At 39.4% G+C, this 26,434-nt stretch overlaps 1 protein-coding gene across 6 annotated transcripts in view; it reads left to right on the top strand.

Moving 5' to 3' along the window:
* Positions 1 to 26,434, top strand: part of ZNF407 (zinc finger protein 407) — a 335,386-nt gene that overhangs the window by 202,481 nt on the left and 106,471 nt on the right. For all 6 annotated transcript variants that reach the window (XM_084508877.1, XM_084508878.1, XM_084508879.1 and 3 more), the window contains one exon: positions 4,560 to 4,680. In XM_084508877.1, coding sequence (XP_084365003.1) covers positions 4,560 to 4,680 — 121 coding nt within the window. The remainder of the gene's footprint in view (positions 1 to 4,559; positions 4,681 to 26,434) is intronic.

Raw genomic sequence — 26,434 nt, 5'->3', positions numbered from 1 at the left:
TCTGCTCACTCATTTCAATCTTGTGCTTCTCAAGACATTTACAGGTCAATGTAATAAAGAAAGAAAATTTAATAATATATGTGTTTTTATCCAGATGAGTGACTCACTTTGTGTTTCTATTTCTCAAGTGAACTGCTCTTTGACTTTAATGTGTAGTTACATTACTCAGCATTGAATTTAATGTATAATGTATCCTCATCCCTTCAACTTCCCCACCACAGCTTAAAAAAATAGTGTTGAATACCACAGAATATGTAGCACAGTTAAGGCAACTTACCGCTCTTTTCAACAGGACATGAGGTGAAATTTGAAGAGGATCTGTGTTGTTTTTCATTGCGCTTTGTGCCAACATTTTCAGCACAGTGTAGAACTCAATTCGAGCAAACTTCTAGCCGTAAATGACACCAAAATCCTGGGTATCTTAAAAACTTTCTCTCTGCTTAAGAGAAATTGTCAAGTAGATCATTTTCCCACCCCTTTGGGTTTGTCATAAAACAAACAAACAAACAAACAAAAAGTAATTAAGGATGAAGTTATTTTTGTACGTCATATGCGAAAAAAAGATGACCAAACTAAAAGCAAGTAGAATTTGCTTCAATATATTTCAGTCTTCGTTAGCAAGCCTGGAACTGTCCCCTCAGGGAACATTCTCAACAAAAGCCAGAAATTGTTGGAAATAAGAAGAAAACACCTGTAACCTGGAAGCAGAAGGCCACATTTTGAGGTCTACTCATTCCTTAGGAGAAATAAAACTTCTGGGATTTTTTCTGTCCTGCATAGCACATCCTGTGAAAGACAAAGAGGACTAAAAGCAATGGTTTCCTTTTGAGGAAATTTTCTTCCATCTTGCTAAGATTCTGATAAGTCATTGAAGGCTTTTAATTTGAAGGCATCATTAGACTTATTTATTTTTCCCTTCATTTATATAAAAGCTGGATCTTCATATAAATGCTTGTATAATTTATGGGTGGAAATCGTCTGGACAGTCATGATTGTAAATAAAATCTTCACTTTGCCATCCCCAAGTAAGCATCTATCACCAAGATTTGTAATTTTTGTTATTGTGTTATTTCATTTTTCCTCTAAAAATTACATGTTGAGAACATAACTGCACATAGAAATTTATGATTAAAGCAAGGTATGCTCTGTGTCCTGAAAAGCTCATCATCAAAGACAGAGAACTAAAAAGAGGTAATTTAAGAGAAAAGAGGAAGGAAGAAAGAAAAGGAAAGCTGTAATTTGGGATGAAAAGATAAGACGGATGCTTAAAGAAATCAGTGCAGAATTTGAAGAGAGGCAGGAGGAAAAAAAGCCTTAGTCATGATTTTTTAAGAGTAGTAGAATGTGCAGAGCTGAGGCTGACCGGCTTAATAACTGCCTGTTATGTACAGAGTAGTGCTCCCCACCATTTCACCCTTTTATTGATTTCTTTAGCAAGCTTTGTTGGAGCTGAAATTTTGTGTGTCAGGTGACTTAGACAATTAAAGTACCTCAGAGGTTGCTCACAGTATTCTTGTCAAAAAAGCAAAACCATTTCTTCTTTTGTGATGCTCTAGCTAGAAATCATGCTTTTTGAAAGTGCTTATGTTAAAAACAAAACAACAACAACAAAAACACACAAAGATACCTGCTCTTTAATTTTGGAAGGTGTGTCCTTTTTTTCCCACAGAGCTTCTTGACCATCAGGGCATTCTGGGGCACCTGTCCTTCTCTTTGTGGGTTTGTTATTGATAGAGCTAGGGGTGGTGAGGCATGAAGTTTACCATTTTCCATACTGGTAAGGAAAAAGCTGGTGGCTTTCCTTTTTAAATCTTTAAATAGGTAGAATTTGTCCTTACCCCCATATTTTTCAATACACCGTTTTATAATTATTGGAAGCAATATTATTTTAAAATACTGTCATTGTTGCTTTTTTGATTTCTGTGATTTTAATTTTATATTAATTGACTGGGGCTGAGGGAGAACCCTTCTGGACTGTTTAATGGCAGCCAGTATAAAAGTCAAATAAAGTTCGATGGCTGAAATGTCTGGGGGCGGGGACTGGAGAAGGAAAACTGGGACAAAGGCAGATATAGAACATTTTCTCCCAAAGATAATAAAGAAAAAGAAAATGAGTAGTAAGAAGTACTGCTGCTACAGCTCTTCAGACCAACCCTGCCCTCAACCCAGAGAAATACCTAATCTTTTAGATTTTTTCTAATGTACATACCGACCTGGTTAATTTTTCAGTAAAAATAAATACTATTCCCCTTGTGCAGCTGCTAAGAATTATAGGCCATGCTAGGCAGTCATTTTTTTCCCCAGTTTAGTTGGCTTCTGTTGTGTGGTACTGCTGTGATGTATTTTCTGTCAGGTGAAATTTATACATCGTCCACTTGACAGGAGCAGTTAGCCACAAGGATTTCCTGAGGAGAAACTTCCTGGAGCAGTGGGCGAGGATTATCATTTTTCTTCTGGTCACGATGGACTTTCCAAGCCCTCCCGGCTTCCACGGGCCCTCACTCATCTGTCAGCTCCTCTGGCCCTGCCCCAGCACAGCAGCGGCCCTTCCCCAACGCGTCCTCCACCAAATGGCAAACTAAAAATCCGCGCTTAGTTCAGATCTGCTTTTTAGCAAGGGGGCGAGCTCGCAAGGTTCAAATGCGTTTTAAATGGAAGAATTTAAAGAAAGCATCTATGCTACCTAAAATGCCCGTAGCTTTGCGACTTGGGCTACAGAATGTTGCTGTCTTTGCTGGAAGGTAAAATAAATCAGACAGAGGAAATCTTCGGTTCAAGAACAGGTTGTGTTGCTAGGGAGTCCATGGCCTCCCAGAGAGTTTAATTGAAGATGAAGCCAATACCATTCAAGCTGCTGGGAGAATCTGTTTCTCCTGAACAGAGAGTCAGTGTCTGACAAGAAAACCCCATTTGGGGCAGAAAGACATACTTTCTAGCAGTCTCAATTTGTCCAGCATAGAGGCTTCTGCATTGTGTCCTGCCCCTTCACCTTTCCATGTCCCATGAAACAATAAGTGAAAAATAGTAGGTGAAATTCTCTGCCGCAGCTGCTAGGAGCAATTATTCCAGCTCTTTACGGCGCTTTCAGAAGCTGCTCCATTGTCCATCCTTACAGGCTTTTCAGGCCCAAGGACCCTGCATTTCTTTTTTCGCTTGAGAGGGGGAAAAAGCAGTCTCCAGAAACGAGAAATGCAGATTTCTGTATCTGCTCAGAATTCTGGCAAAGTCCCTGTGGAAGTCCTGATTGTCTTGTGCTTTTAGCAGGCTTGGAAAATCTGGCTTGGAGGCATGGCTGCTCGGGAGTGCCCTTTGTTAGTCATGTGTCTTCTGCTGGCGATGGGTTTCTTTTTCTGTCACTCTGAAAAACTGCAGGTTGTGCCTCCTTAGAGACTTAGGGTTCAGTTTTGAGGCCTCCTATTCTAGACCTCTGAACAGTCTACAAGGTAGGTGTCTGTCCCTCGCAGTTTTAATTAGACTTCTTAAGTTAGGGATGTTGATTCCTTATGTAATCTTTAAGATATAAATACTTCTGAAGGCTTCCACAATACGATCAAGATTGCCTATGTTAGGAGCTGCCTTCTGTCTTCTGCATACAAAAAGGAACCCGTCTCCTCTCTAAGTGGTAATTATATGTGCCTTTAAGCCACACAGAGTATTTCTGGTGCAACTAGTTGGAAAAATGGGATGCAGGTGTCTTAGCTGGGCTTCACAGTATGTGTATCTGTCATGAGATTTTATCTTAGTGCTCTCAGAGGGCTCCACCCCTCAACTGGAATGGAAAAATACTCTTTTTACATAATAACTTATAAGCTAGAGTTGAGATCTTTATCTTTCTTTAATTAGTAGTCCTCTAGAATTTTTCAGTGCTGTTGTACATTCAGCAGAGATTGAATTCTAGTCTTCTGAAAATATTTAGTCTATTTTTTTCCCCATTAACCTTTTAAGTCTTTTTGCTGAAAGTTTCCCACTTTTCAGAAAATCTTCACAAGGACAGAAGAACAGCAAGCAAGAGAAGGGGGGTGGAGAACTGAGTTGTTTCATATTCTTAGCCCCAGTTTATGCATTAAAAATGTTGGAGCAGAGATATATTAAAAAAATAATAATAATTTCTTCCTAGATGTATTCATTTCTGAGCACTGAATGCAAGCTCCAGACTGATTTCTCACCTTCTGTCTCCAAAAGCATTTCCTTCTAGTCTGTGCATGGGCCCAGCTTCAACAGAAGATGCAGGGTGCGAGGAATACCTTTCTCCTGGTGAAGATATTTTCATGACATAAGGCCCTTGTAACTTGGTTACTCTGTTTCATGCAGTTCTTCCTCCTCCTTTTTTGCTGTTATAACACCACATGAGAAGTCAGCTGGTGTCAGAAGTGTATATGCCATAGTAAGAGTAGTATTTTGTAATGTATACGTTGTATTTGATGATGTATTTTTCATTTGCTGTTGTGATTTATACGTAGACTAAAACCTGTCCCAAGGGGGTTGCCAGAAATTTAGATTTGTTTTCCTTTTCTGTTGATGAAAATTGATAATGCATATCTTCTCTTGTCACCTTCTAGGAGAGAAACCATTCAAATGTGATGAGTGCAACTTTGCTTCCACAACACAATCGCATCTGACACGACATAAGCGTGTCCATACTGGAGAAAAGCCTTACAGATGTCCCTGGTGTGACTACAGGTAATGAGTCATTAACTAAAGCATGATGAGAGAAGGGTTAAGGTGATCAGATGAGGTTCATTTGAAGTCACCAATAAAAATATATTGCCATTAAAACACCATCAGGGCAGCAGTAATTGCATATTAAATTAGGAGCTAAATTTAAAAACTTAGTCTTCAGTATTTAGGTATTACTTTATAAAGAAAAACAAATGATGGGAAACCTTTTAGTGGTAACACTGCATTGCTAATGTTGAGTGTTTGTTTCACAGCTGCTCTGGTGTCTGTTAGAATTCTCCATGGTGAGACCGCTTATCTGCATTGCCTTTTCAAATCAGTTGCTGTTTTGAAATTTTTCTCGGTTGAGTTGCAACCATTTCACCAAGAAAGGAAAAGTCCCCTAAAAGGCTTAGCAACCTAAATACTCATCAGACACTTATTAGAACTGGAAGCAACTGGAGCTAGTTAAAGAGCCGCAGTCTTTTTTTCTGGTTCAGTTTTCCTTCTCCTTGCCAGCCAAGCTGATTGGGTGAGAGTGGCTGTAGGGTGGTTGCATGGCAAAATCTCCCATGTTACACCACGAAAACCCACCCTCTTAGGACAGTAGGTTAAGTTCTCAGAAACCACATGAATGGGCAGGTGAAATTACTTGTGGTGCTCACCCCATGTGTCTTTTGTTCATTATAGGCTAGTTAATAATGATCTCATATTGCTTTGTTAGTGATTCTTTAGTTTTCTTATACATACATCCCCTACAGTCTTTAATATCTTGCAGTGAGGTGGGTTGTATATGTGCATTACAAAAGAATCCATAGACGTTATTCATAAGCAATTTACAAGAGTTGCAATTCAAAAACTTTTTTTAAAATTGCTATTTTATTTGATAAATGGTATATGACTATGGAATTAGATGCATGTGCTGTGATGCATGCACATAAGAGGAGAAAGTTAAACATCTGATTATACCACTGTAGAATTTTGTATTTTCTTTTAATGCTGAGCACACAACTGTAATGTTCTTTTAGTATAAGTTTTAATGTAGTTTCCTAAAACAAGATTGTATAACAAAGGCTAGCCACTCTCATAATACCTGGTTTCAAAGTATTTATGAGCCTCTTTAAAGAAAGCTTCTGTACAGAAAGCTTCTGCAGATATCATGCGTTTTCTGTACAAAAATTTTTGTTGGTCTGTGCATATGGAGCAAATGTTCTGTGAACTCTTACTGAGCTCCCATTAAATTACTGCCTAGAACTGTGGAGAAATGAATTTGATAACCTGGAGGGGGTGGCTTCCCTTTCTGTGCTTCTACCTTATGGCATCCTCCCCCCCTTTTTTTTTCCTCTCAAAAATTGAATGTTCCTATTGGCTTTGATACGTCATTTAAGGACAGGTGTTGTTTTATTCATCAAAATGGTTATGTTAAAAGATCTGTGTTGAAGCAAGTGAGAACATATATGTGATAGCGTGACATGCTGTGCAGCAGTGAAGGTAACAGGAGTGCTATGTCTTTGAGCCTGCATGTTTCGGAAGACTTAATCTTGTGGTCATCCACTTTCATGGTCTGGAGGAATGGTCTTGCTACAGAACTGGGTAGAGAGGTGAGGTGCAGGGGGTTTGAGCATCTGACGTGGAGACACTACAGAGTGGGAGCGCTGTGGGTATGAATCAAAGTTTGCAGTTGTGGGTTTCTTACACTTGCACAATGAGTGGATGTAATTCCCCTCCTTAGTATGACAAAATAACTTTAATGCTCTGTGCAGCGAAAGACAGGAGATACTTTTCTTCAGATGGACAGTTTTCTGTATGGGATAGGAATTTCAAGAAATGACAGGTTTTTACAAGTATTTTATTATATTGGATGTTATTAGAATAGAAGAAAACATAGCTTAGTCATTTTATCAGGATTAACAAGAAATCTCTAAGACCCCCTGCCTGTATATTATTGAAAAATAAATGCTTCATGATAACAGGATGCTAGTTTCCATTCCTCATAGGCCAATTTTGACTCTTTGGAGGCTGAGCTCTACAGATACCAGCTGATGCAGCTTTGATTCTGCAGGAAACTCGTTCTGAGCTCAGCTGCAAAACATCTGGCAGGGATGCAGCACTGAGAGCTGTGCTGCTGCTGCTGCAAGCTCACAGAGGCAGCGAGGCACTTCGTGTAGCCGCGGAGGAGCCAGCAGAGGGGCTGCTGTATTTATTAGCCCAGCAGTCCTGCTTGTGCCTGCCAGTTTCCACTGTCCTGGGATATTAGGCAGCCTTGTTGGCAAATATGCTTTATGTGCTCTGCCCAACTCTCTCTTTTTTTTTTTTTCTCCTTTTTGTTTTAATACATTTTTAAGGAACTCACACCTTGCCTCCTTGTCAGCTCAGCTAGTGCTACCTGTTTTCCTGAAAAGGTATTAGCAACCCTGTAAATCATGTCCTTCACACCAGTTCAGCAGATCGTACTTACTCGTGTGAGTGTCACTTACAGAAAACCTGAAATTGAGATTTTAAATTCTGCTGGCCCGGTGATGAAATTCACCCCCATGCCTGGAGCCTGAGTTCTCACTTTGGTGACTCCAGCTCAGCCGGCGTGCTCCGAGTTCACCCAGGCTGTTTCAGATGATGCTGTTGGGTGTTGCTTGGCAACTGCAGACTCTTTAACGACCTTTGTAGCTTCAGCGAGAGGAATATTCCTCATCTTGTGCGTGGATCTGGAGCAGAGCACTGTTAGTGCAATCACCACACCTCCTTCCACTGATCAGTGGAGTCATCTCTGTATTCTATACTTTGGGACACTCGAATAAACAAGCTCCGAATACAGGATGTTGTAATTATTCCTGTCCGGCTCGGTGGGTTCTTAGAGATGCTTTCAAGCTTTTGAGTTCTTCAGGAAGAAACTGTGAACAGTTACCTTGCAAAACCTCTTGCCTCTTGTCTACTGAGCAAGAGGCTACTTGACCTGAGCTAGAAGTACAGAAAGGCAGGCTATTAAAAGAAGTGAATCTGAATTTAGGAACTGTTAGGAAAATCTGAATCATTTGTGACTATACAGGCACCTATAACTTTTTTTTTCTTAGCTGCAAAAACTAAAGTGAAATAGACTGTAAGATACCAGGGGGAAAAGATCTTGGCTGCATGAAACAGAAAAGGGAATTTGTTCCCTCTAACACTCAGCATGGGAAAGTCTTTTTGTAACTAGGAACAGACATGAATGGATGTGGTTTCCCCAGGTGAATAATAAACTAATCTAGCATTTCCATCGCACAAATTTTATATTCTCAATAGCACACACATTCCCAAAAGGAAATGGGAAATGTTGGTCATTTTTTTTGATTGAATTGCTTTTATAATCTATGTTTATGATTGGAAGTAAATATTCTTGCAAAACTAATATCAGCCATCTCTACTTTTTGTACTTTTTGTAATGCTTGATATTTATTTTTTTCTAAATTTTTAGCACATTGTTAACAAATAGGTGAACTTCTGCTTCACTATATAGCATGATACAACTTCTAGTAATTATAATTAGAAATTATATTTTCCATCTAGTTTTTAAAATACAATTCCTTTTGAAGGAAGAAAAATATATATAATAAAAAATTGCTTGTTAAAAGTTTCCGCTATATTTTTCCACATTTGTATTTTAAAATTAAGTCAATTCTATTTAGATTTTTTTAAATGATGCACATTTTTGCTTTGCATTTTCATTTTCAAATCAGTGTGTTTCGCCATTCTTATGTTACTGTACTTCATCACACAAAAATATTCGTTTACTCCTAATTAAAGTTCACAGCAATTTTATAATACAGAATCAGCCTCAGACACCAACATTATATATGCAATGCTTATTTTATACTTCCAAGTCATTTACAAAAGATGTGTTATGCAGCTAAACTTTTTAAATTGCACGGTCCTAGAGTAATGCCATCCAAAATACTGTTTGCATTTTGCGATGGGCACAGTAAGAAGCAAAGAGTCATGTAACATCATGAAGCTGAGTAATGCCTGTGAACTTCAACTAATTTCTAAAATGGACTATTCTGTGGCCAGACGTTATAGACCTGCAATACATTTAGGCACCTGAATCACAGAATCACAGAATTTTCTAGGTTGGAAGAGACCTCAAGGCCATCGAGTCCAACCTCTGACCTAACGCTAACAGTCCCCACTAAACCATTTCCCTACGCTCTACATCTAAACGTCTTTTAAAGACCTCCAGGGATGGTGACTCCACCACTTCCCTGGGCAGACTGTTCCAGTGCCTCACAACCCTTTCAGTGAAGAAGTTCTTCCTAACATCTAACCTAAAACTCCCCTGGCTCAACTTAAGTCCATTCCCCCTCGTCCTGTCACCAGGCACGTGGGAGAACAGGCCAACCCCCACCTCACTACAGCCTCCCTTGAGGTACCTAAAAAGAGCGATAAGGTCACCCCTGAGCCTCCTCTTCTCCAGGCTGAACAAGCCCAGCTCCCTCAGCCGCTCCTCGTAGGACTTGTTCTCCAGGCCCCTCACCAGCTTTGTCGCCCTTTGAATTTAACCTGATTTTGGAAGTGCTGAACTAATATATATATGCCCAATGATACCAGTGAAAGATGCAGATACACAGCATTTTCAGAAATAGAACGAGTTTTGAGCCTGTGTTTAACATAAGTAATTCCTATGGAATTAGGAATCTCATTTTAGTTGTAGGCTTCAAATTCAAGTATCATTAATACTAACTTTCCATGTGACTATCACAGCTTCTTAGGGAAATAATAATTTATGTTCAGGGTGTGAGTATAGGGGTGTTTTAGTACCAAATGGATTTGGATTACTTTGTTTGGAGGGCTGTGTCAAAAGGCAGAGCCCTGCTTTTCAGTTCAAATTTGTTGGAGTTCAGGGCTCAGGAGGAACGCCGGCTTAGTTTCACGTTACAGAATGAGTATTGCTACAACTTTGACCAAGAGACTGTGGGACAGGTATAATGGTAACAAACTCTGTGCTGTCCCTGTGCTGCAGTTAAAGAAAATGACTCTTGCTTGTCTGGGACTCTGCCGCGTGGTTTAATTTTGCATGGAGTGCCTGTGGTGGCCAGGGGAAGGAAGGAATGGAGGACAGCATCCAGGGGAATGGGGATGTTCCACGGTCAGAGATAAGAAAGGTTTAGAAGCTGTGTAAATCACAAAGCCAGGCCAGCAAAACAGCATGAATTCCATAAATGCACCTTTCCGTGAAGTATATGACTTGTGAAGGATGCCTTACAAGACTGAGAATAAATAGCATACATTTTTAATATAATTATGTAAACTAAAATAAATATTTTACATTTATTATGCATAATAAAATAATTAGACAACATTCTGCGGGGGATTATGGCATCTGAAATTCCAAGTGCAGAAGGATTCATTGCGTATTTTCAGCAGCAGCGGCAGCATGACTTAGGGGGAGCGACTCCACGGGGGCTACTTTTCTTTTTTTGGACAGCATCCCTAGGGAGTTCCTCTTTCCCTCTGACTTATAGTATATGTTCATAGGCTGTAAAGACCAGTTCATAATACACTCTAGGATTTGCACCCCAGTCGGAAGAATGTGCAAAGTAAGTGTTTTCTCGCTGTTTGTTTTAGTGAATTTAATAACCTTTCCTTGTCTCCATATCGTTGCGTCAGCTGTGCGCTGTTCCCTGGTTTTATCAAGGATAACTAGGGACTGCTTTAAGTGCTGAGGTAACGGTATATACTTATTCACAGCGAAACTGAAAGGCCATTAAGGCAACTTCTACATAAAATGATGAAACGGTGTATTTATCATTAAAATGTTGGCATTAATATGCACTTTTTACCAGGGAAGTTTTAGATGCATGTGCAGGAAATAACTAGGTTATACAGCTGTGTGGAGAGTGAGGCTGATGAGGATGCCAAGTGGCAACAACCTATGGAAAAACACTTCTCTGCATATCACAAAGGCAGAATCAGGCAAAAAAAAAAAAGCGTATACTTTGTATGAATAAGAAATTGCCGAGGACAATAATGCATGTATGTAATAGAGCATACTGGGCCTTCAGGAAGCACTTAACTTTCCCTTGTGCTCTGCAGCAGGAGTGGAGGGCATCCAGTGCATTGTGCTAGCAGGCGTATAAACAAATGGAGATGGACGTTGGAGAGAAATTCTGTCAGTGCATGGGCGTAGTTCCCAGATGCAGACTCCTCACAGCATTATACAACCTTTAGTTTTTAATAAACATTCAGATAAAGTATTTGATAATACCTCTATTAATCTCGCATAAAATATACTGTAGCATTTAAGGCTATAAAAGAAAAAGAAAATCTGAAAAAAAAAAATGTAGAGCTGCAAAAACACTTTAACTATTCTAGTGAATACATGGCATACAAACATTGATTGGTATTATTCTGCTTATGATGTTTCTGTTACTTAATAAAACATTTTATATTCATCTTAGCTGGAGCAGATAGTTCACACAGTAATTAAGTGCGATAGTGCAAAATCATCCATCATGTTAACCAAGAGACTTGACTTCATCTGTAGTTCCTAAAATTGAGAAACTTGTGGAATTAGAGAGCACACAAATGATGGTATGGCCCTCACTGAGAGATGTGCATGCTGTCTGCACTGGCTGAGAAAGCCTGTCTCTGAAATTTTGGAGAATTGTGTTGGTGGCAGTGTGCAAAAGAACTTACACTGCAACTCTCTTGGCTCTGCCCATCCTCCCTGCCAGATGCCAGTGTCACTGCATGGACCATTTGAGGCAAGGTACGTTTATTAGATTACATGATTGTTTCTTTTAAAAAAAATCTTAATATAAACACACACACAAGGAGTAGGTGTATGTAGAGTGGACATATGTCCACAACAAAATTGCCCATTTAAGTGGCTTTTGCACAGCATCAGCATACACTAGTCACTTTGTGAAGATGATTGCTTTCCATATTTTTAATTTATGGCATAGTAAATACACTGTAATTAGTAGAAGGGTAATACAGCTTTTTTATTTATTATAACGAATCATACTTATTCCCTATGATATGAAAATCCATCAATAATGCAATGGTAACTCTAGCTTCTTTTTTTATTGTTGTTGTTCTTTTATTATGTTTATTTATTTATTTATTCCCATTTCCCAAAAATATTTATTTATTTCCCTGTGCTCACTATAATGAAGAGGAACTAAAAACTGCCTTATAAATTCAATGAATCTGTGATTTTTGTGCTAACGTTCACCCACAGACTTGGGATTTTCAAGTATCTTTAAACCAGGATGCAAATGCATGTATTGATAATAGTATTCGAGCCTCGTTTTGGATTGAATCCTGTGAAGAGCATTTAAGTGATATATTTGGGACCATGCTAAGTTATTCTGTTGTTTAAAGCACTGAGTTTGATGTTACTGAGGTATACAGACATCTATGTAATGTACGATGTTTGTAGTTTTAACTTTGGTCAACTCTTCTCTGCTGCAGCCTGTTGTGGTCCTAGCTCAGCGCTCTGTCAGTTCACACTCTAAAGCTCTTCAAAGCCATTCCCAGGTTCTTGGTTTCTTTCAGTAGGTAGTGTCTCCCCCTTGCTGTCCAATTTGGGCTTTGTCCCTAAACTCTTGTGACTCAGGAGCTAGGTACAGGGGTGTTCTGGTGCACCCTTTTTTTGCATGGAAGTCCAAAACACTTAACCCAAAGCCTGAAGTAATTGGTGTCTTGGAAATACGAATAAGAGCCCTTCATGCGATGAACAGGTTAACGTAACGAATGTCTTCTGTTACCGCATTTTATCTTCTCTCTGTCCTCACACTTCTTTTTCCCTATCCCATGTAAACATTGCTATTGTATCTCTTCCTCTTTCTTCTTATGGAACATAAATATATTAAAATATATATACCTATATTTGTATTTAATAAGTAAAAATGTTTATAAATTTGGAACACCTGCATGTATTTCAAACTAAAATAACCATAAATAGGCTGCATTTTGATAGTAAATAGAATTTCAATGCTAACTGCAACAATTGCAACACTAGGGACTGAATGTAGCTATTAGTTTAAAAAAAAAAAAAAAAAAAAAGAGTTCATTTCTTTTGCCATTCTTTAATCCCCGATCCAGTCATTACAAAAGGGTCAAAGCAACCTTTCGGGGTGGTCAGTCTATAAGGAATTGTTATTGCTCACTACCTGAGTGGTAGTTAGCAATCTTTGAAAAATATTTTGGTAGTTTTACAGGCCTTAGAGGTGAAATTAATACACAAGTCTGCTGTGTTACATATGATTTATTCTCCGGGCTGTATGGCCATTACCATGTTAAAAAGTTTTTGTAGTAACTCTGTCTTTATAAAAACCTTCCCTCTTCCTCCTTCATTCCTTCATATGTCACATACAAAATAAGTTTAAATGTTAGGAACTACTAGAAAACAAATTCTTTTCAGAAACAGTTCCAAAAAGGGGAATAGCCTAGAGCAGGGTCAGGGGAGGGAAAGATATTTGCACTCTAAATGCTGATGAAAATAAGAGAAAGAAAATAATTGCTGGAAGAAAGGAAGGAAGGAAATAAGAGTGATGTGTATCTTTTTGCTGCTTAGGTACTTCTAGTGAATTGGAATTTGTGAGCAATTTTCAAATAAGTATGACTTTATTAGGAAGCCCTGATTTTTTGAAGATAAATGAAGGAGCTTGCTGGTTCCAGCAGTCGCCCTTGTTTCTGTGACAGCTTCTGCCTGATTTCCTCCAGATCAGTGTGCCGGGGTCCTGGGAACACGGGTAACACAGGTAACCCTGAATTTTCAGACCCCCTCACTGCTTCAAAAGTGGAAGCTGTGGGCCAGATATGCCAGGCCTGAGCCTTTGCTGAATGGTATTTTCCCTGGGCCACAACAAAGCTGAGCAGGATTGAGGCTCCTGGGCAGCATTGGAACCTGGGGTCTGGTGCTCCTGGCCAGCTTCTGGGTGGTGAGCCCCAAAGGACCAAAAGCCCATACAAAGAGCAGGCTGGAGAGGAGCTTTTTGTCCAACTGACTTATTAAGTCACTCCTTACAACAGTTTTATCCCTGATTGGCATGGTCTTTGTGGTTTTGCTGGGCCTCTCTAGGTCTGAATAGCAGGCATAGGTACTGTTGAGACCTCTTAAGAACTTTATACAAGTCAGCATTTACAGCCCCCAGTTTTGCTATTGGAAGTGAGGAGTGCTGGTCTGGTGTTACCATAGTTCTTTTTTTTGGAAAAACACTTAAATCCCTAATATATTTTTCCTTTCTGTCTATTAAAAAGTAAAAAGTGGTGTAAAGCATTCATAGGATCTGTTTTTTATTAGGTTTATTATTTAGGTTTACTTGTTCATTTTTTATCTTCAGTCTCTCACATAATATTACATTTGGCTGAATTGTGTTTTGTTTTTGTTTGTTTGTTTTAATTATTTTCATTTTTATTTTTATTTTTTTTAATAATGGAAAAATAATCAAGGGAAAACAAAAGACATTATCCAAAATGTATATGAAAAAGGCTGTCCTGTATTCTCGGATGCTGTGGGCCAAAGTTATTGTTTTTCATTTTGCCTCCTTGGGGAAGAGGTGCAGTTTGTATGGCACTCCTTCTCTTTCCCACACAGGTCCCAAGCACTGGGGCCCAGTGTGTTGGGAGAAACAAGCTGGTGCAACGCTGCTCTCCCATCTCCCACCCACATAGGCAAGGGATCAGACAGGAGATTTTCCTTAGTACTTCTCCACCTCCTTCTGTAAATGAACTGAAACAGGGAGGGAGTGGGATCTGAAAGGGGCAGGAAATTATCTGCTGCTGTTCATAGCCCAAGAGCAAATTGATGCTTCTTCCTGAAGTAGAGAGGAGGTCAGAAAATGACTTTAGACTCTCGTGTACTGCCAGGGTCCCCCTGGTGCTCCAAGGGCCGGTATCACAGTTGCAGGCTGCCCCGTGCCTCAGGCCAGCTGCCTGCCAGGCCAAGTCTGGTTTGCTTTTATTTCCACTGAGGCAAGCTGCCCAGCTCACCGTGATTCCTAGGATGTAGCTCCATACACATACTTGTTTATTTTTAAATAGTGCTTTAAAGTAGCTCTTCTTCTGATGCTCTTCACCGTTGCTATCTACTTATATTTCTAGTGTTTTTGTCATAACCCCTCCCCACACACACAACTAGAAACTCTTCAGTCCACAAGACTCTAAATCTCTTTGGGTTATAATTCCACAAATAGATCAAGTGGTTCTACTGACATCATAAACCACCTGAACATCCTCCTCCTAGTTTATTGTGGTACTACAAGTACCACCTAAAATACCCTATTTATAGCTTTGTGTTTATCACTTCAGTACACTCTCCTGCAGTCCTCATTCGAGCTAATTATGGATTCTCACTAACAACTCTGTACTCGAGGAACATCGTTTATTCAGCTAGAAATCCAGTGTGGAACATCTTCCCATCCTAAGCTCCTCTAAACACTTCTGTTTGAAATTTTGCATGTGTCATCTACCGGGCAAGCAATACTTTTGAATCATTTCAGAGTTGTAGAAGTTACTGGGAAAGTATCAAAAGGAATTATTCAGTTCTAATGGTTTTTCACTAGAAAAATGCGCTATTTTGTAAATCTTTTTATTAACAAGCTCTTGGTAAGATACAGAGAACCATTTCCATTAGCAAGTTTTTGAGATATCTGCTGTGGGTATTTTAAAATACAAGCCATTAGTAATTCATTTTCTTTTCAGGAATGAGAACGTGCATCTTGAGTTCAAAAAGGCAATTCTTATAAATCAATTAAAGAGGATTGATTTTTAGCCTGGTGTCCCTAACTTATTCTGAGGCTTGCACCTAACCATCCATCCATCCATCCATCCATCCATCCATCCATCCATCCATCCATCTATCCATCTTCTGTCAATTTCTTTAATAACTTCTAAAGCTGTTGGCCAGTTTCAGTCAAAATTGACACGCCGTAGTAGTTGCTGAGATTATTTAAGTTCATACATCTTTCTTGAAAGAGGTGAATGAGGAGAGGAGAGAGCCAACGAGGAACAGGCAGGCACCAAATTCATCTTTCACGCATTCTTTTGCCTTACAGCCGGACAGTGGATTTTTCCAGCCTCGCCACCCAGCCCAGCCGTTTCCCTTGCCTGATGGGAGTATCTTGGAGGTTGTGTTGGGGGCCTGCTGTTACTGCATTGGGAGATTCAGTTAACAGAGCAAGCATCCATAGGAAACCGTACTTACGTAGTTACAGTGCTCATGTGTCAGTGGTTTTGGACCCCAAATTAACTGTCTGGTGCAGGTTGTCAGGACAAGTCATTTTAAAGGGGTGTTAAAACTTAACAGCTATTTTTAAGGATAAAGAGAACACACACAGATACCTGTGTGGGTTTTTTTTAGAAAAGAGATTAGTTAGAAAAGATTTATGCCCCTAAGATGGAGAGCACCGACATTTCTAATTCAGTCAGTGAGCAGGAAGAAGCTCTCAGTTATGGACAGATTATTCCACAAGTGCTTTCTTTGGCTTTTCTTCCATACAGTTTTTTAGGACATTTACTGATGAATTGTGACATAACATGCATGAAGAGAAGAAGCAAAGTTTGAACAAATACTGAGCTTTTTTTACATGGTTTTGGTGATAATGAGCATCCACAAATTCTCATCTCTCACAGGGTCCAGTGGCTCTGTACCTATTTGGAATTCAGCCTTTTCCTTTAGGTGACTAAATGTGACTTTCATCACATTTTAATTTGAATTTTAATTATCCAGCCTTTAAGATTTTGATCAGCACTAATAAATTATAGCACAGTCATCTTATACGGTATTTAGCTGATTGATTTTTGCATGCTAAAATCTAGTCATTTTGAGAAGCAATAAAAATACTTTCAGGCAGAAGAAAGGTATCAAAGATAAAGGAATCTGTACCTGATTTGTTCAAATCTATTTCAGACTAGGGAAGGAAGACCTAAATCCAAGCTAGGATTTAGGGCAAGCAGGTGGCTACTATCCATTCTGTTGGATAAAACGCTGTGGCATCAAGTCAGGCAATCAGCCCTCAGGTGTGGGCTGATGAATGCAGCTTGGGAACTGCTCTGGGTTGCCTGGTGGTGGTGCAAGAGATGAGGTGCTTACAGTATTGGGTGACAGTAGCTCTATTAGTGCTTAAGGTATATTTTGAGAAGTAAATATAGTATTTGTTTTTCCTAGCTGAGTTCTCGTCCAACCCCCTCTGTTCTTGACTTGCAGTTTTATATTTGGATCTTTTTTCTCTCAGACCATGTTATGACATAATACTATGAGAATCTTCATGTTCTTTTCCGGCTCGCAAGTGCTCATTTTTAGCTTCAGTTCACCAGTAGCATGGCAGGTGCCCTGTAACGAAAGGATGATAGCTAAGCCTCCCTCCATCTAAGCACCTCTGCTCCAAAGCCTAGTTGGGAGTCAGCTCTCCCTGAAAGACCTTATCTGAAATAATATCTTACAGATACCTGAAAGGTATCTGTAAAGACCTTATCGCTCTTTACAGATACCTTAAAGGAGGCTGTAGAGAGGTGGGGGTTGGCCTGTTCTCCCACGTGCGTGGTGACAGGACGAGGGGGAATGGGCTTAAGTTGAGCCAGGGGAGTTTTAGGTTAGATGTTAGAAAGAACTTCTTTACAGAAAGGGTTGTGAGGCATTGGAACAGGCTGCCCAGGGAAGTGGTGGAGTCACCATCCCTGGAAGTCTTCAAAAGACGCTTAGATGTACAGCTTAGGGATATGGTTTAGTGGAGGGCTGTTAGCGTTAGGTTGGAGGTTGGACTCGATGACCTTGAGGTCTCTTCCAACCTAGAAAATTCTGTGATTCTGTGATTCTGTGATTCTGTGAAAGAAGGGCTGGATGGTGTCTTCTGTCATGGGGTTGATGGTATAAAACAAAAGTTAAGACAGAGAATGAAGTCATGGCCCCTCTAATGTTAATCACATCACCTCCATGTCCTCCATGAAGCCACGATTCTCCACCCCTCATGAAGTACAACAAAGAGATGGAAAGCCAGAGAATTGGTAACGCCTGTCACAAGACTTTGTATCCCAAAACTTAGAAAAGTTAAACTAGGCAAGCAGATTGTGGGATCAAGAGCCCAGTTACTTCTGTTTCCACTAAATCTTACAGATGGGATCCCGATCCACGAAATCATGCCAAAAAAATGTAAATCCCAGAGCAGCTACTCCTTCAGGAATTTCTGTTTCTGTATTCCCTCACTACTGAGTTCACAAGTTCTTGCACAGGTAAGTGAAATCCCTGAGGTGTGCTCAGAAGTGTTGGGCCTGAGGAGATGGGTATATCTGCCACAAGATTTTTGGTACACCTCTTAGGGGAACAGGCCTATTCTTGTATTCTTGGTTATATGCTAAAGGTCTGAAAATGAGACAAGCCAGGATTCATTTAATTAATAACAACAGTGCCATCCAAAGCCTGATTCTTGTTACTGTTTAGTATTCTGAGCTGAGATGGCACAGAACAAGGGTTTGGAAAGCTGTTGTTTGGATTTTGCAGGAAATTTATACGGGAACCACAAACGAGAGCAGAAGAACAATGGTGAAAACAGGGATTAGAAGTGCTTCTGGCTCCTAGCGGTTCCTCACTATCCATTGGCAGAGTTTCAGGAAGAAAGAGTATATTTCGTGCCAGCTAATGCACTTTCCTGGGACACAGGAGAATTGGATTCAGCCCTCCTGAAGATAAGGACAGCCCTAAACTCAGGATTTCTATTTCCCATAATAGTGCCTTTATTTCTAGAAAGCTAGGGATTCCAGTGCTTCCTTTTCCTGAGCAGATAGGAGCTCCTAAGGTTTCTTATGGGTTACTTAACACTTCAGAAAAAGTAGGCACCTAATTTAAGCAAGTCTTGAGACATACATCAGGTCTTTCTTATCTCCACTAATCGTATTGGGAATTTAAGTGCTTATGATAGACAGATAGGGTTGCCTTCTAGTACTGCCTTGCCCAACAGCATACTTGAATCAAACAGAAGCTTATTTCTACCCCATATTCCAGATGTGCTGTTTCTTTTCTTTCTTTTTTTTTTTTTTTTTTTTTTTCTCCTATTTTCTGATTGTCTTATCCTTTTCAGTGCTTAGGTTGTAATTTTTCTGAGGCCAAGACTGATTTCTCTGTTGTTCCTCCATACAGTGAGTGGCGTAACTTCATTCTGTAATGGTATCCTCTCAAGTCAATGTGCTGTGCAGTGGGAACATACCAGCTTTCTTGGAGCCAGTTTTCGCATCATAAATAGAGGATTGCATTTCACCACAGGAGTATAGGAAAGCCTGTACCCTTATGGTGAAACCCTACTGTTGCCAAGACTGTGATAGTCTTTAATGGCTAAAACCTCAAAGAAGCTTGAACAGCTGGGAGCCTGCATTCAGCTGAAGTGCAATTTCAGTGCCTAATTCCCATAGTCTCCTTAGAAAATCTCATCTCTCATTTCTAGGACTAGTAACCCAATACCTTTCATGAGAACTAAATGTATATAAATAGATTTTTCAAATACTTTAGCATGAGCAGTCTTAAGCACAAGCACTGTCAGGATCAGGCTTGGCTGTTTTAGTTGGGTGTTGTTTTTAAACCTGACCTTCAAATACGTGTCTCTCTAAATTCATTTCTGACTGTGCTTTTTTGTTTTGTTTTGTTTTGTCTTCTTTGAGATCATGTCAATGTTATACAGCTGGAGAAAGGGTAGCACTGAAACCAGTGGATCTTGGAATGTGAGTGAAGCTATTTAGGCTATTTTCTTTAAAGCACAGCTTTCTGATCTTTAACCATCCAGTATTTAGAAATAAAGGATATCGGGATATTATGAACTCTATTATTCTCTCACTATTCACTTTGTGTTAGTAAGCTGCTGTTCTGTAAACTCACGGAAATAGCCTTGATATATACAGACCGTTTCTATCCCAGCAGCAAAACAACAACAAAAAGAAAAAAAAAAAACTGTATCTATCTGATAACAACAAAAAAAGTAACAATTATCCATGTAGTTTTCTACATAAATTTCTTCTATTTACTTAACTTATGCTTACTTTTTGGAAATACTTAGATTATTTATAGTAGTTACACAGTAAACTCTTGTGGCCTCTAAAGAGGTATGTGGATTAATGACTTCTCAAAGAATTGTTTTACAAGAGTACTGTGGTATTTTTAGAATGAGTGTTTAGTTATAGTCGCTGAAGGCATGCTATTCACATAGGCATCTTTTGTACAGAACCTATGTATTTTTTACTATCTGTGCATTCTGACTTGATTCAGGAATGTACCTCTGCGCATGTAGATGGCATTAAGCCTATGAATAGGTCCAGTTGTTCTAAAGTTAGCTCTGCTCCTTAGAAGACCATACTGAATTAGCCCTTTAAGGAATGTGTGACTATCATGCAAAATAGATTTAAAGGATTATTTTTTGGTTTTATATAAAAGGTGAGGAGTGTTGGGTTCTTCTTTTTTTTTTTTTTTTTTTGGTTTTATTTTGTTTAAGAGTGGAATATATGTTTTCTTTAGCTGTAAAAGCACAATCAAGGCAACATGATAAGTGAGTCAGTGTTGTAAAAGTAAAACTAATTTTGCCTTCACTCACATGAGCTATAGAAGGAGGAAGCTTTATTGTCCCTGGGAAGGTGATAAGGCAGAGTAATTGTATATTATACTGTCCTGGAACATCTGCCTGAAGACTGTTGGAGCAATTCATCTATCATGGACGATACAGCATGTTTTGTCTTTCTGCTTTAACCCATCCCCACTGCTGGCCTGCACGAAGGTTTTGATAGGGACTGTGCCTGGGCTGGGGCTCACATTAATCAGTCCCCTTGTTCAACACTCCAGCTGACATAATTACAACCTGCGCACAGCAGTTATTCAAGTCGAGTCCTTGTCACTCGTGGTGCGAAACTACACAGCTCAGATCCCGAAGGAGATTGCCTTATCACACAGAACAAGGGCTCACAGGAGTTGAAGAGAATAGAAATGGGAAAATGTCTTCCGGGAGTACTATATATTCCTTTAAAATAAGACATTTGAGAGACTTACAAGGGACAAAGAGAAGCATTGTGCAAGGTCTGAAATGAACAGGTTATTATTTTTAAAAGGATTACACAGGCCATTTTTGTGAAATGGACATGGATTATTAAATAAATTCAGTGGTCTCTCTCTTATCATTCAGTGACTCTGCCCTATTAGTTTTCTTCAGAAGTGATAAAATAGTTTTTGACTTGTATAAGCTTTAAGTATCTCTCAGTAGAAATCATCAGAACACAACTAATAAAAGTGCACATATTATACCAGTAAAATTGGCACACACATAAGGGAAGATCTGCAAGGATCAGAGTTAAGGGTGAAGGAAGAAGCATGCAAAAGGGCTTTCAAAGATGAGCAAGTTCATTAGTTTCTGCTCTAGTATGATACAGGAATGTGAAAGATGAAGCCAAAGAACAAGTTTCATATTTTACCATCTTTCCCTCTTTTCACGTTAACCCTATGTGGTCAAAAAGGCAAATCCATACCACCATCTATACTAAGTAAAAGAGTGTTATTTTCATGTAATATGACAGGGTTTTTTTCTCTCACTTTTTTTTTCTTTAAGTACAAACCTTTGCACACGTGATCAGAAGGCTTGTCCTTGGTGATTAATTTTTTTTTTCTTCTTGGGTTTTTATCAGCTTTTTGAAGCTATACAGTTCAGGCGGTTCCTATGCTTCTCAACCAATAGATCTACAATGTGCCATGATTTCTTATCTAGTTAAAATAGTGTATGTAATGTTTAGACATAATTGTGTATAGCTGAAAGAACCGTAATAATTTCTTTTTTGTTCTGGGTGGTCCAATTTGAATCTAATAGTTTTACAAGACGGCTTATCTGGGATATTCAATAGTCTGAAAAAGTGCCAGAAAAAACAGTTTCAAAAAATCTTACACATTTTACTCTGTTTATGTGCACTAAGAATGGTAGGTAAATTAAATACATAGTTTAGTGCCTTAAATCAACTGTATTCCATTTTAGTATCTCGTGGTGAAGCACACAGTAGATCGTACTTGACGTGTATGTCTACTTTGAAAGCCTAACTACATGAAAACTACAATTTCTTACTGAGCAGCACAGTGTCCATAGGCAAATGTACTCTCACGGGAACACAAAATAAATTTTGCTGCCCCCTACTCTCAAAACAGGGTTTCCTTGGGTGAATGATGACTGTGAAGTAAGCTCAAAGTACAGAGCCAAATGGTGCATTTACTTATTTTTGTGCAGACAATAGCATTATGAGGACATAATGTGAAGAGAATGATGTTTCTCCAATATATACTTTCAAGGCAGATCTTAGATCGGCTAATCAATCATACCTCCAGCTAAAGAATCAGATTTGACTTTCAGAACCGAAGATGGTTTTGCAGTATTGACAGCCAGGAAGGATATATTTTAATTTGCAGACTGAACAAATTTCAATGACATCATGGAAACACAATAAATGTCTGACCTCACAATGACATTTCTCAGACTTAAACTGTACTTCTTGTAGACTTTGAGCCCGGAGAAAGCCTTAAGCTCATCCAGTCTGACCTTCTACATAAAACAAACTGCATAGGTGATTTTTTATTATTATTTTTTTTTTTCCTACGGCTTGCTCTTGTGTTTTACTGAATTTTGTCTTTTAGAAAGACATTCAGGTTTTATTTGAAAACACCAAAAGTTGGAGAAGCCATTCCCCTTGCATGAAAGGTTAATTGCTGCAATTGCTGAAGAAATCATGCCTTATTTCTCATTTGATTTTAACTACAACTTGTAGTTGTTGCTTTTGGTTTTGGTACAGGTTTTCTCAAATTAAGGTGTTCCTTAATCATGCATTTATTCCTTGTTAAGATATTCAAGTCTCAAACTCAAGCAAAACAGAATTTTTATTTTTTCCCCTTAACTTGTAGTTCTGTTTCTAGCCATTGCAGCTGCTTGTGTACTTTCTAAAATGTAGGCAGCAATATGGGAAGTAGATATGCTGGCATTAGTTTCTGCAGTGTCATAAAGAGAACCTAGCCTCCTTACATTTTCTTACTACTTACTTGCTTATACATCTAAGGATGGCATGGGACTTTTCTTACAACATCACACTAGAAGTTCACATAAAACTGTTGGCTCTCTAATCCCTAAATCGTTTTCAGTGTCATAGCTTTTCACAGTGTTTTTGCCTTCTGTGAGTTACTTGCATGCTTTGTGCAAAGGTGTGAAACCTGGCACCCGGGTGTATGTGTACATATTTTGATTCAACCGACCTAGCTTCTGAAACCATCCTACTTGCTGTGTATGACTGCAGTATCATTGTTATTAATCATGCTACCAATTACAGTGTCACCTGCAAATTTTATTAGCAGGAATTTTATATATATTCTTTCGGCATGCATAACAAAAGTGAATCTTTCAGACAATTAATGCTTATTCCTGAGATAAATTGAAACATTAGAAATGAGGAGGAAAATGACCATTGCTTTTTGCATGGGGGGGGGGGGGTTGGGATAGGGCAAGAAGAAGCAATACATTAGCATTAAAAAACTACTTCAAGCAGAGATTGTACAGACCACAGTGCCCTGGATGTGAATCCAGGCTGCAAAGCAACAGGATTTGCCCTCTAGGGAGTCGTGTTGTCACTAAAATGGCTGAAGGAACTGACACAAAGGCCATTTGGAAGAAGTGCCATCTGCATCTGAGATTGACAGGCAGCCTTTAGGGTCTGCTGCTATCATTTCTGACTCCGGCAACATGAGGAGTCCAGTTTTATCTCATTGCAGCCTCTAGACCATTGCAGCACCCTTTCTTAGGCTCCATCTGCACTTTTATATTTGAGAAAATACTTTATGGGTTCCCGAGGATATACAAACAGACCCTACAGAATTGTTCAGCTACTTTATGTGGTCATTAAAGGAAGTACAATAGGGAAAGAATTGATGTTGAAAGGGAAAGTGTGTCTTCAATTAAATTCCTTCCAGCTTTTTAAAAAAATGGATGCTTTCCATGGCCTCATTTCAGCAAGGTATTTGATCATGTTCATAAATTTAAGCTTGTGAGTCATCCTTTTCAAGTCGATGGGGCTGCTTGTGCTTAAGCTGCACAAGTGTGCAAGTGCCTTGCTAAATCAGGGCCTAGGGTACTTAAAGGCCGGTCCCCGTCCTTAGGCCATGGCAGAGAGGCCGTTCCTCAGACCAACTTCTATTTTATGCCACCTGCTCCAGCGTGAACACAAAGGGGGAGGGAGGAAGCCCACGAACAATGGAGTGATTATTCGCCGTTTACGGGGAAATAGATGAACTCCACCTGCTATTTCTGCCACTTAAACCGTGGCTGACACGGGGCGGCAGGGCGCTGCGCACAGCCGACCTTTGCAGCCCTCAAGGGCCGCGGGCAGGCTGAGCCGGTGGGCCAGTGAGCCAGGCCATGGCAGGGCCCCCTCTGCATGCAGGGAGGCTGAATAGGGAGTCCTGTTAAATGTTACAGAGAGATTTCAGTGAAAATTGTGCTTCTTTTCCCCCACTAGTCAGTACAAGGAGACCTCGTGGCTCTCTCTGAAGAGCTGCTCAAGCAGACCCTCTGAGGCATGGCTCCCTGCCTCTCTGCATCCCTTCCTCCTGCTCCTCTTCGAGTAGTTTGGACATAATTTCTAGCTTTCTGTCTAAATTATTCCCATTTCTCTTTCTGTTAAAAGCAGGGTTAGTGGGAGCATTTAATTCATGAAGCCATTATTTCCTTCGAATCAGAGCAATTTATATTTTTTTATGCAAAAATAAAGCTTTCTTTATGTTGTGAAGTATGCTGTGAAACAAACTGTTTGGTGGTTGTTGTTTGTTTGTTTGTTGGAGGGGAGAATATTTTGACTGAAAATTTATGAATTGATCTAGTTGCCAGCACTGCTTTTATACTTCGGTTGTTTGCTCACTGTGCAGTGCTGTAACCTGCTGTACAGATCCCTAGGAGGAAAGCTAAGCTCCACTTCTTATTTCCCCTCAGAATCTCCAGTTACCCCAAATTTGCCTTTTAAAGATTGCATTTTGGCTATTGTCTCCAACTCTTTGTAGCTTGTGTACTTCTAACAATTGATTCTTTGAAATTGGGATATTTGCTCATTGTAAATATAATGGTAGATCTGTGTCCAGATTGCATTTTGGACATGCTAGTCTGCCGAATGGAGCTGAAGCACAAGCAGTAATTATCAATCTTCCATCATTTTCAGTGCTGACGCACAAGTTTTTGCTGCTTCCCTACAGGGCTCTGCTACTTTTTAGCAGCCAGCATTGGACATCTGTCACACATACTGTATGTCATAACAAATAGATCATTATAGAAAAAAAATGCAAAGCTATAAATGTAGAAAAGCAGAAAATGTTACGATTATTATCCCTGGGTGTTACTATAATACTGTCAGAATAAATCCCAAATACATTTTTATTATTTTCTTTGTGAAACTGACTGTGTCATAAAATCTCATTAAAACATGTAAATGTAGTGTGCTCTCTTTTATGGGCTACTTCATATTTTCTGAGTGGCAATACATGCAGTACACGGCAGTACATGTAAAACATGGCAACGCATGTGGCCACCAGATTGTTAGGCATGCATTTTTATGACATGGTGGGTATGTAGTTCAGTCAGCTTAGCTCAGTATGGTTGAAAAGCGTCAGCTGAGGGCAAAAGTTCACAGCAGAAACACAGAGTGGTATAGGATAGTGGTGTCCCCCAGCAGTTCCTTGGCACTGTCCACCAGAGGTCTTTCTGAACAGCGTAAGAGGTGTCTGCCAGCAGTGACACAGGCAGAACCGAGTTTGCCTTAGGTACGTTGTAGCTGACTTGCTGACTTCCATGGAGCTAAATGTGTCTAATTCTGGCAATAATATCGTAAGTCACTTGCTGAGGTTAGTCACACAGCACCAGCCCATGTATTCATCTCATTCTTCCCTCTGTCATTTAAAAACTAAATAAAAGACAGAATTTTGCTTGTAAAGGAGAAAAAGCAAGGAAGAGGTAACCCAGGTGTATGCTAGTAATAACACTGAGATGTACCGCATTTCTCATATACATATGCACATATAGGTTATGTATGTGTTAATGTATAATAATTACAGTTTTAAAATAATGATGACGATGCTAATGTTAATACAGTTCAGAATGTATTTTTCTCCATGACATATTTTTGCTTTTTACTGTTTCTTGGGCAATACTGTAGCACTGAGCAGGTAAGCCAATACTACAGTTTTTAAGCTCATGTTCTGAACTGAGCATTCATGATGTATGCTGATTGCATATTGTGTTGTAGCTAGTTTGAGTTAGCTGGCAATTAGTTTATTTAAAAACAGAAATGTAGATAAATCTTGATATGCTGGGATTAATTTCTGTTTGGTTTGTTTGTCTAGGTTTCTGTCACTGTGAAGGGTTTGGTTGAATAAACCTGGTCACATAATATGTGTGATTGCAATGTGTGTTTCTTTCCTGTCAAGAAAGTGTTGCCCATTGGGTTGTTTGCCATCACCCTATTCAATGATAGTTTTCGTACAGTTTAATGTGAGCAAGAAGTAAAGACAGGCTAGAAGGGTGGTACACATGAATGAATAAACAGGAGCTCTTGGTGCACTGAGGAGTACACAGAAGCTGTCAGAACTCCTGGCTTGGCTGGGGAGTGCTAAGAACGGTGGAAGTCCTGGCATTCGTGTGTGCAGCACTGGTGCAAAATGCAGTCTAGTGTTCAAAGCCTAGAGCCATGTTTAAACCTGAAAAGGATTTAGCAAAAATTTGGTGATTTCCCAACATGAGATGAAAGGAACTCAGTCTCTGTGGCTCAA

The sequence above is a fragment of the Aythya ferina genome, assembly GCF_964211825.1.
Source record: "Aythya ferina genome assembly, chromosome: 2".
NCBI lineage: Eukaryota > Metazoa > Chordata > Aves > Anseriformes > Anatidae > Aythya > Aythya ferina.
Note: the sequence above shows the minus strand (reverse complement) of the source record. Positions and strands in the feature narration are given on the sequence as shown.